This window comes from Rhinoraja longicauda, chromosome 3, assembly GCF_053455715.1.
Source record: "Rhinoraja longicauda isolate Sanriku21f chromosome 3, sRhiLon1.1, whole genome shotgun sequence".
NCBI lineage: Eukaryota > Metazoa > Chordata > Chondrichthyes > Rajiformes > Arhynchobatidae > Rhinoraja > Rhinoraja longicauda.
This window is the reverse complement of record NC_135955.1, coordinates 11,866,436-11,880,296: the sequence shown is the minus strand read 5'-3', so window position 1 is coordinate 11,880,296 and position 13,861 is coordinate 11,866,436. Positions and strand designations below refer to the sequence as shown.

Here is a 13,861-nt window from a genome sequence, read left to right as displayed (position 1 = left end):
TTGAAATATGTCAAATTTAAAGAATGGGGCTCAGAATAATTTGAAATTTGTGGCTGCATTTACAGCCACAGTAATACTGTGACCCCTCTTGATTACACCCTTGGAGATAGGTATCAATTAGTACAGTGTCTGCCTTTTACAGACCAGAGCAGTGTTTAGTTTATTTTAGAGATACAGTATGGAAACAGGCCTTTGGGCCCACTGAGTCTGTGCCGACCAATGATCATCCCGTACTCTCGCACTATCCTACACACCAGGGACAATTTACAGAAGCCAATTAACCTACAAATCCGCACATCTTTGGGATATGGGAGGAATGGTGGACTACCAAGCGGAAACCTGAGTGGTCATGCGGAGAACATACAACCGCCACACAAATAGCACCCAAGGTCAGGACAGGTCTCTGGTGCTGTGAGGCAGCAGCTCTCCCACTGCACCACTGTGCCACCCTTCTCATTCTCTGCGCATTCTCATCAGTAGCCCTCAGGAAACACCAGCAAAAGACTCAGAAAGCATGTCGAGGAGAACCCTTTTGGCACGGTATGTAGATGGACTAATGAGGGAAGGAACATGTGTGGGAAGGAACTGCAGATGCTGGTTTACAGCGTAGATAGACACAAAATGCTGGAGTAACTCAGCGGGACAAGCAGCATCTCTGGATAGAAGGATGCTGCCTGTCCCGCTGAGTTACTCCAGCATTTTGTGTCTGTCTTCGGTGTAAACCAGCATCTGCAGTTCCTTCCTACACATTTTGTCTGCTCTACTGCAAAACCTCAAGGTATGCCTGCTTTGACGAAGTTCTCCTCCTCTCTCCGACGAGAGTTCTGCACCCTCCTTTCTCGCAGCTCCCCCTCTGTGATTCTCCGACCAGTCTGACTGTTCACCTGTTTGAATTTTTATCTCTGTTTGCTTCGTTGTCACCTTCTCCTGGCGAACAATGATATGTTCTACATTTTCCTTGAGCCTCATCTCTTTTGATATCTCATAAGGTCATTGTGTTCAACACTTTTAAAAGAGTGACAAAAAACTGTTAACCTTACCCAACATGAACTGCAATATGAGTCAAAATGATTCTGTCAGAAATGATAGAAGCCGAATTAGGCCATTCAGCCCATCAAGTCTACTCCACCATTCAATCATGGTTGATCTATCTCTCCCTTCTAGCCCTATTTTCCTGCCTTCTCCCCAAAACCCTTGACACCTGTACTGATCAAGAATCTATCTATCTCTGCCTTAAAAATAGCCATTGACTTGGCCTCCACAGCCTTCTGTGACAAAGAATTCCACAGCTTCACTACCCTCTGACTAAAGAAATTCCTCCTCATCTCCTCCCTAAAGGAACATCCTGCACATTTCAAAGTGTTTATGGAAACAAGAGAAAGATAGACCAGGAATAAAGATCTGCAGTTACCTAAGATAGACACAAAGTGCTGGAGTAACTCAGAGGGTAAGGCAGCATCTCTGGGGGAAAGGAATAGGTGAAAGGAACTAGGGGAAAGGAACCCTTCTCTAGACCCTGTTCCAACCCGAAATGTCACCTACTCCTTCTCTCCAGAGACATTGCCTGACCCGCTGAGTTACTACAGCACTTTGTGTCTATCTCCAGTATAAACCAGCATCTGCAGTTCCTTCCTACACATTCTGTCGTTACCGAGTTTACACCACTGTCCTTCTTGAGAGTTGCATAATGCCCATCAGGAACACCTGCAAATTGCTGCTCTAAAACCCTGAATCATACACCCTCCTCTGTACGTCAATCTATAAAAGAAAAAGATCTTGTTACCTGCTGAACTTTGAGCCTTTCGAGACATAATGATCACTCTCGCAAAGGATCAGAAAATTCACAACCCTATGTTTACTACTGGGAATGGATCCAGGGCTTTATTCGTTCACGAAAGCAGCTTAATTTCTTTAAATCTCAGTCCAGCAGATTAATGCAATCACAAAGAAAGCTCATCATTACCTCTCCATCCTCAGTCGTTTGAGGAGATTTAATATATTGTTGAATACTCTACTGAACTTCTACAGGTGTGCGGTGGTGACTAGTTGCATCATGGGCTGATTCAATAAACAAAAACACAAAATCAAGGGATGTAATGCTGAGGTTTTATAAGATTGGTCAGACCGAATTTGGAGTATTGTGAATGGTTTTCACAGGAAGGCAAATTTAATGTTCGCATTAAGGTCATTGGGTAATTTTAAAGCGGAGATTGACAGGTTCTTGATTAGTGCGGATATCAAAGGCTATGGGGAGAAGGCGAGAGAATGGGGTTGAGAGAGAAAAATAGATCAGCCATGATTGAATGGCGAAGCAGACGCAATAGGCCTTAATGGTCTAATTCTGCTCCTATGGCTTATGAACATGAACAAAAGAGGTTGTAGAAAGTCGTGGACATTGCCTGATCCATTATGGGACCCCCTCCCATCATCAAAGGGATCCAGAATATTTTAGGAATGTTGCTATTCCTTCTCTCCAGAGATGCTGCCTGACCCGGTGAGTTACTCCAGCACTGTGTCTTTCTTCACTATAAACCAGCATCTGGAGCTCCTTCCCACACTTCTGTAGTTCCCACTCCTTCTGCAGTTCCCACTCCTTCTGTAGTTACCTGGTTTACCTCCACTGTCCTTCTTGCAAAAGATAATATCATCAAAGATCCATTACAACCTAACCACACTCTTACCTCGCTGTTATAATCTGGAAGAAGGTACAAGAACCTAAGAACCGTTACCACAAGGTTTAAAAAGAGTTTCTTCTCATCAAGCAGCAGGCTCTTGTACCACCCTGGACAACCCTGATCTCCTCAATACCACAATCCAAAGACATACAGGTTTGTAGGTTAATTGGCTTGGTATAAATGTAAAATTGTCCCTAGCGTGTATAGGATGGTGTTACTGTGCGGGGATCGCTGGTCGCTGTGGTGGGCCGAAGGGACTGCTTCAGCGCTGTATCTCTAAACTAAAAAGCACCGAATTACAATGGATTTTACATAAAGATGAACAATGCACCTTTGAATGCACTATTATGGTTTGGTTATCTAATAATTTATTGCATTATTGTTTATTGTATATTTATCAGTTCAGTTGTTGTGATCATTTGTCTGCAAAGTTACAGAAAGTAAGAAAACTATTGTTCTGTTTCCGCAGCAGATAACAATTAAGCACTCTCGACTCTTAATACCAATTTTCCAAAACTGAAGTTCTTCACTTTCAACTTTACTTTACATTCACATATGCATCTGAGCCTATCAATGCGAAGCTCAAAGTCATGAGTCGGACATTCAGAGTCATAGAGTTGTTCAACACTTTAAAGAGTGACGAAAAACTGTTAACCTTACCTAACATGAACTGCAATATGAATCAAAATGATCATTAGGTCATAAGGTCATGAATGATAGGAGCAGAAATAGGCCATTTCGGCCCATCAAGTCTACGCCATTCAATCATAGCTGATCTATCTCTCCCTCCTAACCCCATTCTCCTGCCTTCTCCCCATAACCCCTGACACCTGTATATCAAGAATCTATCTATCTCTCTCTGTCTAAAAAATATTCATTGACTTCTGTGGCAAAGAATTCCACAGATTCACCACCCTCTGACAAAATAAAATCCTCCTCATCTCCTTCCTAAAGGAACGTCCTTTAATTCTGAGGCTGTGATCTCTTGTCCCAGACTCTCCCACTAGTGGAAACATCCTCTCTGCACCCACTCTATCCAAGCCTTTCACTATTCAGTACATTTCAATGAGGTCCCTCCTCATCCTTCTAAACAGGCCCAATGCCATCAAACGCTTGATTCCAGAACTATTTCATAGAGTTGTAGAGCTAAACAGCATGGAAATAGGCCCTTCGGCCCAGCTTGTCCATGCCGACCAGTTGACATTCTGAGCTATTCCCATTTGCCTGCAATTGGTCCATGTCCTTCTATACCCTTCCTGTCCAAATGACCTTTAAAGTCGTAATTGTATCCGCTTCTCTAGCTCCCTCTGGTTGAAGTGATGCTCAGTCTTTTTCCCTGGGTAAAACTAGAAGGCATAGGTTTAAGGTGTGGGGGGAGAGATTAAAGAAGGACTTCAGGGGCAACCTTCTCACTCAGAGGGTATCTAAAATGCCTTGAGATCCCTATTAATATCTCCCCTCTCGCTTTAAACCAATGCACTCTAGTTTTAGAATCTTCCTCCTTGGGAAACAGATTGTGAGCATTCACTTTATGCATGCCCACATGATTTTGTGTACTTCAATAAGTCACCCGTCAGCCTACTGCACTCAAAAGAAAATAGTCCCAGCCTATCCAGCCTCTCCCTATAACTCAAGCCCACAAGTCCAGGTAAAATCCTGCTGAATCTCCTCTGCCTCCTTTCGAACGTTAAGACATTCTTCCTCTAGCTGGGCGACCAGAACTGCCCGCAGTACACCAATTGTGGTCTCGCCAATTATTCGATCAGCTGTATCGATGTCCCAACTTTTGTACTCAATACTCTTCCCTATGAAGGCTAGCATGCCAAATGCCTTCTTCACCACAAAGTCCAACTGACTCAACACTTTGGGGGAGCCATGCACCTGTACTCCCAGATCTCTCTGTTCCACCACACTCGCCAGCCTTCCACCATTTACTGTGCATGCCCTGCCCTGGTCTGACATACCAAAATGCAACACCTCACATTTGTTAGAGTTAAATTCCACTTGTCCCACCTCCCCAATAAACCCAGATATTCAGAAGCCATAAGGTCAAAGGTAACAGGAGCAGAATTAGGCCATTCGGCTCATCAAGTCTACTCCGCCATTCAATCCTGGCTGATCTATCTCTCCCTCTTAACCCCATCCTCCTGCCTTCTCCCCATAACCCCTGACACCCGTACCATTCTTCCTCACTGTCTACTTTGCCACCTATTTTGGTGTCATCTGCAATTTACTGACAATGTTAACAGAGAGAGGACGTAGATGAAAAATGATTATTTGCTCACAGAGTGACGCATCTTCTTTGAACCCTTGCATCAAGGGTTTACAACATATTCCTATTGGTTTGCATCGGAACAGATCCAATCCATTCACCAGCAGGTCACTGCACTTTTTGTTGATAAGAGTCCATTTCCATGTGATAAATATACTGCAGGTTCAAACTCCTGGAGCACAAGGACTGCACAGCAGGGAAAGAGGCCCTTCAGCCTAACAAGTCTGTGTTGACCATCAACCACATTAATCCCACGTCAGTCCCATTTTCTTCTCCCCGCATTCACATCAACTCCACCCATTTTCTATATCTCACCTACACACCTGTAACAATTCACCGTCATCCCACACAATCAACACCTTCGATGGTAGCCTCGTCTGTCCTTTTAGTCTTTTTTTGTTATTTTTAGTGAGTTTTAAAAGTATGTGTTAATGTTCTCTGGTTTGTATTAAGTGGGGGGTGGGTGGGGGGGTCTGGGGAAACTTTTAAAAAATCTCTTTCCTTGCCGGAGATGCGATTGTTTTCCGGATCGTATCTCCGGTCGCTCTGCGGCCTAACATCATGGAGCTGGAGATCTTGCTTGGGAGTGACTTTGAGCCTTACCGTGGGGCGTGGACTTACCATCAGAGTAGCCTGTGGACTTTAACATCAAGGGGCTCGCAGTCTCGGGTTGAGACCAACGTCGGGAAGCTCCAAAAGCCGCACGACATTCGACTAGCCCCAATCCGGGGTAGATCGCCCAGCGCGGGTGGGGGAAGGGGGGGGCTGAGATTCCCCCCCCCCGATGCAGGAGCTTGATCGCCCCGATGAGGAAGGCCCGCTGCCGGCTAAGATCATCCCGTCAAAGGTTAGAGGCCCCCGACCGCTGGAGGACAAAGGAGAGATTGAACTTTTTTTCGTCTTCCATCACTGTGAGGAATGCGGGGGAGTCACAGTGGTGGATGTTCATTTTAAAATGTATTTTGTGTGTTCTGTTGCTATTTATTGATATGACTGTATGGCAAATGAAATTTCTCGTATGTTGCAAAACATACTTGGCTAATAAAGTATGATTATGATTATGATTTGGGAAACCTGTAGCACCCGGGGGAAACCCACATGGTCACAGGGAAATCTGTGCGAACTGTGCAGGCAGGGAAATCTGTGCAGACAGAACCAGAGGTCGGTATTGAACCTAACCTGTTGATGCAGTGAGGCAGTAACTCAACCAGCCGCGTCAGTGTGTCATTTATTACACTTGCCAGAAATACTAAGGAACTTGAATCAGGGGGAAATAAGTTTTAGTAAAAAGTGCTCAATTCTCTAGTTCTCAATTCTCTAGTGAGGTTAAATGCTGAGTGACACAAGGAATTGGAGTGCTGCTTAGGCGATTGTTTAGGCAACTACAGGCGACTAGGCTGTTGCCACGTGGTCATCAGGGTGTTGCCTGTACGGTCGTGAGTCGTCTCCAAAGAGTCGTAGCGTTTTTCTGGTCACCGCTGGATTATGAAATGTTTAAAGATTTTCGGCGACTGTTGGTTTGACGCCAATGATCGTAGCTTGACGTCTCCTGACGTAGGCGCTGTCGTAGGTTGTCGCCAGGTGACGAAGGTTGTCGCCGGTGCTGACTTCGTTGAATTCCATTGGCGACTACCCACGTCAGGTACCGGCGACAGGTACCGGCGTCAAAACTGGAGGCCCAAATGACGTGAATTGTCTTCAATTGGCTTCAGTTGTCGCCGAAAGGGTCGCAGCTTGTCGCGGGTGGACGTAGGTTGACTTCAGTTGTCGTAGGTTGTTGCCTGCATGGTCGTAGGTTGTCGTAGGCACGGTCGTAGGTGGACGTCCTAAGTCGCGACGACTGGGTCGCCAGTTGTCGGTAGCTTGCCGTAGCTTGACGTCGACTAGGTGGTAGGTTGTTGTAGCTTGTTGTAGACATCGTCGTCGGGGGTATCCAGTCGCCGTTTTTTCAACGACCAGCTACAACTATGACTGTCGCCTAAAAAAAGCCTAAGTGGGACAGGCCCCTAACTCAGAGGGTCAGGCAGCATCTTTGGAAGGAATGGACTGGTGACGTTTCTGGCTGGAACTCTTATTTGGACTGAAATTCAGGTTAAAAGTTGGTCAGGATAAGATCTGATGCACTACATCATGGACAGTCTGGTTCTCACCCTCCAGATTTCCACAGATCTGGGAATTGTTACTGTGGATTGCAGGCTGCAAACGTGATCGTGAAGAAATGTTGCACTAAAGAAAAGATGGAGAAGATGTATATGGAGCCACTGACCTGTCAGCCCGACACAAGTAGCAGGGACAAGGCTGGATTACACACGAGAGGATGCAATAACATAATATCTTTAAAAGAAAAATAGCACTGAGAAGGTCAGCATGGATTTATGTACTCTCTATGGACTGTCTTTTGTTTCACTAAGCACTGGGTTATCTTTTGCACTGGTATTATGGCTATTAATTCACTACATTGTTCAAAGAAATATTATATATGATCTGGTGTATTTACGAACCTGTTAAGCTGCTGCAAGGATGGCGTTCATTATAGACAATAGACATTAGACAATAGGTGCAGGAGTAGGCCATTCGGCCCTTCGAGCCAACACCGCCATTCAATGTGATCATGGCTGATCATTCTCAATCAGTACCCCGTTCCTGCCTTCTCCCCATACCCCCTGACTCTGCTATCCTTAAGAGCTCTATCTAGCTCTCTCTTGAATGCATTCAGAGAATTGGCCTCCACTGCCTTCTAAGGCAGAGAATTCCACAGATTCACAACTCTCTGACTGAAAAGGTTTTTCCTCATCTCCGTTCTAAATGGCCTACCCTTTATTCTTAAACTGTGGCCCCTTGTTCTGGACTCCCCCAACATTGGGAATATGTTTCCTGCCTCTAACGTGTCCAACTCCTTAATAATCTTATACGTTTCGATAAGATCCCCTCTCATCCTTCTAAATTCCAGTGTACACAAGCCTAGTCGTTGTTCTGTTGTTGGTACTCGTGCCAATTAGGGCAGCACGGTGGTGCACAAGGCTAGCACAGTGGCGCAGCGGTAGAGTCGCTGCCTTACAGTGCCAGAGACTCAGGTTCAATCCTGACTATGGGCGCTGTCCAAACGGAGTTTCCACGTTCCCCCTGTGACTGGGTGGGTTTTCTCTGGGTGCTCCGAATTCCTCCCACATTCCAAAGACCTACAGGTTTGTTGGGTAATTGGCTTTGGTACATTTTCCCTTGTGTGTGGGACAGAACTGGTGGACTCGGTGGGCTGAAGCGCCTGTGTCTCTAAAATCTAAAATTAAACGCTCTTGAAACAATACATTTGTTCATTTACTGGAGTCCTGTGAATGGATAAGGAGGAATCAATAGATGAGGAACATTGGGATTTTCAGAATGCCAATGACATGAGCCCACAGGACATTGATCAATAAGGTTGGACCACCGTGAAGTGGCTCAGAATAGTCGTTGGTCGGAAGATAATGGAAGAGGAGAAATGAACCTTAGGCGTCAGGATGGCAGGCTGCGGCTTCTGGAAATCCAGCATGAAATGACACTTAGAATAACTATTCACCATTAATATCAATAGTTTGGCCGAGGCAATCAATTGTCTTGTTTCCAAGTTTGCGGATGGTTCCAAATCAGTGGGAAGAGTGGAAGATGTAAACAGATTTCAAGGTGATATGGACAAGCTGACCATGGGCAACCTGGTAAGAACATAACAGATGCAATATAACTTGGAAAATAATGAAGTTATTGACTTTGATGCAAAAACAGAGGAGAGGATTCTTTTACAAATAGTGACAGAAGAGGAAAGGTTAATGTTCAAAAGCACTTGGGTATCTTTGGACAATCCTTGCTTCCATTGACTCCCTTTACACCTCACGCTGCCTCTGCAAGGCCACCAGCATAATCAAGGATGAGTTACACCCTGGTCACTCCCTCTTCTCCCCTCTCCCACCAGGCAAGAGGTATAAAAGTATGAAAACACACACCTCCAGATTCAGGGACAGTTTCTTCCCAGCTGTTATCAGGCAACTGAATCATCCTACCACAACCAGAGAGCAGTCCTGAACCACTATCTACCTCATTGGAGACACTCAGACTATCCTTGATCAGACTTTATTAGACTATCTTGTACTAAACGTTATTCACGTTATTCCCTTTGTCATGCATCGTCATTGCACACTGTAAATGGTTCAATTGTAATCATGTATTGTCTTTCCGCTGACTGATTAGCGCACAACAAAAGTCTTTCACTGTAGCTCGGTACACGTGACAATAAACTAAACGGAAACAAACTGAATATAAGTGATGACAACCAACATGCAACAAATGCTTAAGTGGTCAAATTGTGTGTTGGTCGTAATTGCAAGAGGGTTTGAGTACTGGAATGAAGAGGAAAAACTGTATTCATGTGGAGACGGATACTATTTGAAGCATTTTGTGCTGTTTTCATCTCCTGGCCTAATCAAAGATGTAATTACCAAACAGGAAGGGTAGCAAAGACTCTGGTTCCAAAGATAATTGTTTGCCAGATGAGAAAAAAATGGGTATACCAGACCTACATTCTCATGAATTTAGAATATTGAGAGGAAGTGCTGTGGAACAGTACAACAGAGGTACAGGAACAGGACCTTCAGTCCACAAAGTCCATGCTCAACACGATGCCGTTAAACTAATTTCATCTGCCTGCACATGATCCATATTTTTCAATTTCCTGCATATCCATTTCCATGTGCCTATCTAAAAGCCTTTTAAAACCCACTATCATATCTGCCTCAAACTCCAATAGGATGCACCGTAGGAACCTAGTCTTCTTAGAGGGCACCTTCCAAAGCCATGACTTCCACCAGCTGGAAGGACAAACACAGCAAGAACATGGGAACAACACCAAACTGGGAGCTGCCCTCCAAGCCACACAGCATCCCGACGTGGAAATAAATCACCGTTCTTTCATTGTTGCTGGGTCAAAATCCTGGAACCCTCTTTCTAAAACCATCATGAGTGTGCCCGCACCTCAAGGACTGCAGCAGTTCAAGAAGGCAGCTCAACACCACCTTCTCAAGGGCAACTATGGATGGCCCATTAAATGCTGGCTCAGCTTATGAACCATACATACCTTCAATGAATACATTGTCAAAATGGGGAAGAGTATACCTTAAAGTAACAGTTGCGTCAGTAGGTAAAGCGCTTAATTACTACATGTTAATTAGCAATTTTGTGTTCAACTCATTTTGCAAAAGGAAAAGAGACAGTCAACCTCACCTAAAGCATCACTGTAATAGGAGTTCCAATCATGCCACAACTGTTGACTTATCCAATCGTACATGAATGTGTAAAGAACGTTTTGAACTCTCTCAGTGAAAGACATCTCATCGGAAAACTCTGAGAGGGTCGCCGGTACATAGGAGGGAGGTGCTGGGATCTGTCCGCAGAGTCTCTCTAATGCAAATGCCGGGGAGAATCTCAGAGAGTAGATGAAGGGAATTCCCAGCTTCAGAGCCAGGATATCCCCACAGCAATGCACGGGGTCAGAGAGCAGAACTTTAAACTTCGAATCTCGCATTTTTTGCACAAGTTTCTCATTCTTTATCATCCCATTGCAGATGTCTTTAGTAAGCTTCATTCCAGGTTCCATGGTCGCTGAGAATCTTCTGTACGCTTTTGCCAGTGGGATATTAGTGGTTTCTCATAGATAAAGAATTCCATAACTGCATTCAGGTAATCTTGAAATTTGTCACTGGTAAACGGCACCTGAAATACTTCAAATTTCACTGGTGAGGGTTCAGAATAGTCGATGTAAACTGCAGCTGAATTCACAGCCACAGTAACACTGTGACCTCTTGCGATCAGTTCATTGATGATGGGCTTCAAGTTAATCCAGTGGCTTCCTTCTGCAGGCCAGATCAATATGTTCTCACTAGTTGCCCTCTGGAGAAGGAGAAATTCCAGAAACAGAAGCCTGATCTTCATGATGTCCATCAGCAACAGCTCTGAGCCGAGGATTCACTAACCTATTAACTAGCCAACTGGTCATTGAGCCTTTTGAGGCACAAAGTTCACTTCCACAAGCAAAGAAAGTGTCAACAAATTCAAAATCCCACACTGCACTTAGATTACCAAGAATGGATCCAGAGTTTTTCTATTGAGCTCTTTGACCTACTTCAATCTGCCTGCGTTTGTACCTAATCCCTTTGGAGATGTAGACTTGTCGAAACCTTTATCCTAAGGTCGAAATGTCAAAGACTGGAGGGCATAGCTTGAAGGTAATAGGGGAAAAGTTTAAAGGAGATGTGTGGGGCAAGTTTTGTTTCCCCACAGAGAGTGGTGGGTGCCTGGAACATGCTGCCAGGGGTGATGGTGGAGGCAGATAAGATAGTGGCATTGAAGAGGCTTTTAGATAGGGCCAAGGAAATGCAGGGTATGGAGGGGAATGGATCATGCAAAGCAAATTAGTTTAACTCAGCATCATGTTCGGCACGGATATTGTGGGCCAAATGGCCTGTTACTCTGCTGTACTGTTCCATGTTCTAACCTGATGCAAATCCTCAGGTTTACAGATGCATGTTTACCTGATACACCAAGAGCATTCTACCTACAGCATGTGACTCAAAACAATGGGACAGAGATGGAAAAACAGTTATATAAATCAGATATAAAAGGTAGATGGTCAGTCTTTCCCCCCAGAGAAGTCTAAAACTAGAGGGCACAGATTTTAAAGGCTGGAACAGAAAGATCTGAAGTAAAATTGAAAGGCATGTGTTCTTATTAAAAGTTATTTTTTATGTATTTTACATTGTACATAAAACCTCCGCAAAAGTTGCCACTTAGATTTCTCAATGAATGAGTGAAATAACCTCTGAACTCCATAGTGACCCGAACCCCACGACAGCTGTGACAACGTCACAGTAACCCCCAGATCCCACAACATCAACTGAACCCCATAGTAACCCTGAATGAACAATATCCCCTGAACTCCACAGTAACCCCTCGCACTCCCACAATAACATCTGGACCACACTTCCTCACTCCTCAAAGCCTGTCCACCATCAACAGGCCTCAGGTGAGGAGGGTGATGGAATACTCTCCACTAGCCTGGATGAGGGCAGCCTCAACAACGCTCAAGAAGCTCGAACCCACCCAGGGCATGGCCGCCCACTTGACAGGTGTCCCATCCTCAACCATCCACTCCCTCCATTACCGGCGCACAGTATCAGCAGTTTGTACCACCAGTAGGATGCACGGCAGCAACTCACCAAAGATGGCACCTTCCAAAGCCATGACTTCTTGCAGCTGGAAGGTGAAAGACAGCAAGAAGATGGGAACACCGCCAACCTGGGAGCTGCCCTCCAATCCTCACAACATCCCAACATGGAAATACATCACTGTTCCTTCATTGTTGCTGGGTCAAAATCCTTGAACTCTCTTTCTGAAACCATCATGAGTGTGCCCGCACATCAAGGGCTGCAGCGGTTCAAGAAGGCAGCTCAACACCACCTTCTCAAGGGAAACTATGGATGGCCCATTAAATGCTGGCTCAGCTTACCAACCATATATACCTTCAGTGAATACATTGTCAAAATGGGGAAGAGTATCCTTTAAAATAACATAGTTACACTGTTATATCAGCAGATAAAAGGCATTAATTTCCATATGTTAATAAGCAATTTGGCACTCGTGTGGAGTTAAACTACTCTAGTTTATACAGTGTGGAAACAGGCCCTTCAGCCCAACTTGCCCACACTGGCCAACATGTCCCAGCTACACTAGACCCACCTGCCTGCGTTTGGCCCATATTCCTCCAAACCTTTCCTTTCCATGATCCTGTCTAACTGCTTCTTAAATGTTGGGATAGTCCCAGCCTCAATGACCTCATCCTGCAGCTTGTTCCATACACCCACCACCCTCTGTGTGAAAAGATAGCCCTCAGATTCCAATTAAATCTTTTCACCTTCACAATAAACCTCTGTCCACTGGTCCTCGATTCCCTGACTCTGAGCAAGAGACTCTGAGCATCTACCCAATCTATTCCTCTCATGATTTTATACACCTCTATAAGATCACCCCTCATTCTCCTGCACTTCAGGCTAATCAATCTCTCACTGTAGCTCAGACACACTAGTCTTGGCAACATCCTCGTAAATCTTTTCTGTACGCTTGATGATGAGAACATATTGGGTAGACCAGACCTATATTCTCATGAATGTAGACTATTGAGAGGAGATGTCACAGACAGTACAGCACAGGCCCAGGAGCAGCCCCTTCAGTCCACAGCGATTCTGCCAAACACGATGTTGCATGAAACTAATCTCATCTACCGCGCACAATCCATATCCTTCCATTCCCTGTATAGCCATGACCATGTGCCGATCTAAATACTTCTTAAATGCCATTATTGTACTTGCTTGAACCACCACCCCTGGCAGTGCATTATAAGCACAGACCAATCTCTGTTCAAAAAACTTGTCCAGAACATCTCCTTGAAACCTTTCCACTCTGATCATAAACCTATGCCCTTTGCACCCTGGGTAAAAGGTTATGACTATCTACCCCACCAAACCTCTCATATTTTTATATATTTCTATCAGGCCTCCCATCAACCTCTGACACACCGGAGAAAACAATCCAGGTGTTTCCAACACTCCTTATAGATATTACCCTTCTAATCCAAGCAGCACTCTGGTAAATCTGCATTAGAATCACATGTTGGAAAGGTCAGAGACCATGTGATCAGACAAGCGGCTCTTTGGATGTAAAATTGTCTTGGTAACAGGAGAAAGAGGTGGAGGGGGCAGGGTGGAGGTGTAAGTCTGTGACTGGTGGGATGCCACAAATGTCAGTGCTGGGACCTTTGATATACAGGAGATGTTGTCTTTCAGTTTCTGATTTATCCTCAGAGAAATCTCTTTTGGTTACCGATAGCAATTTG

At 44.8% G+C, this 13,861-nt stretch overlaps 1 protein-coding gene across 4 annotated transcripts in view; it reads right to left on the bottom strand.

Moving 5' to 3' along the window:
* Positions 1–13,861, bottom strand: part of LOC144612104 (UDP-glucuronosyltransferase 2A1-like) — an 88,500-nt gene that overhangs the window by 33,069 nt on the left and 41,570 nt on the right. The window contains exon 2 of one of the 4 annotated variants that reach the window (XM_078431689.1): positions 1,727–1,744. The exons of the other annotated variants lie outside the window; for them this stretch is intronic. Within the exon in view, the coding sequence (XP_078287815.1) occupies positions 1,727–1,744 (18 nt within the window). The remainder of the gene's footprint in view (positions 1–1,726; positions 1,745–13,861) is intronic. 4 annotated transcript variants of the gene reach the window in all.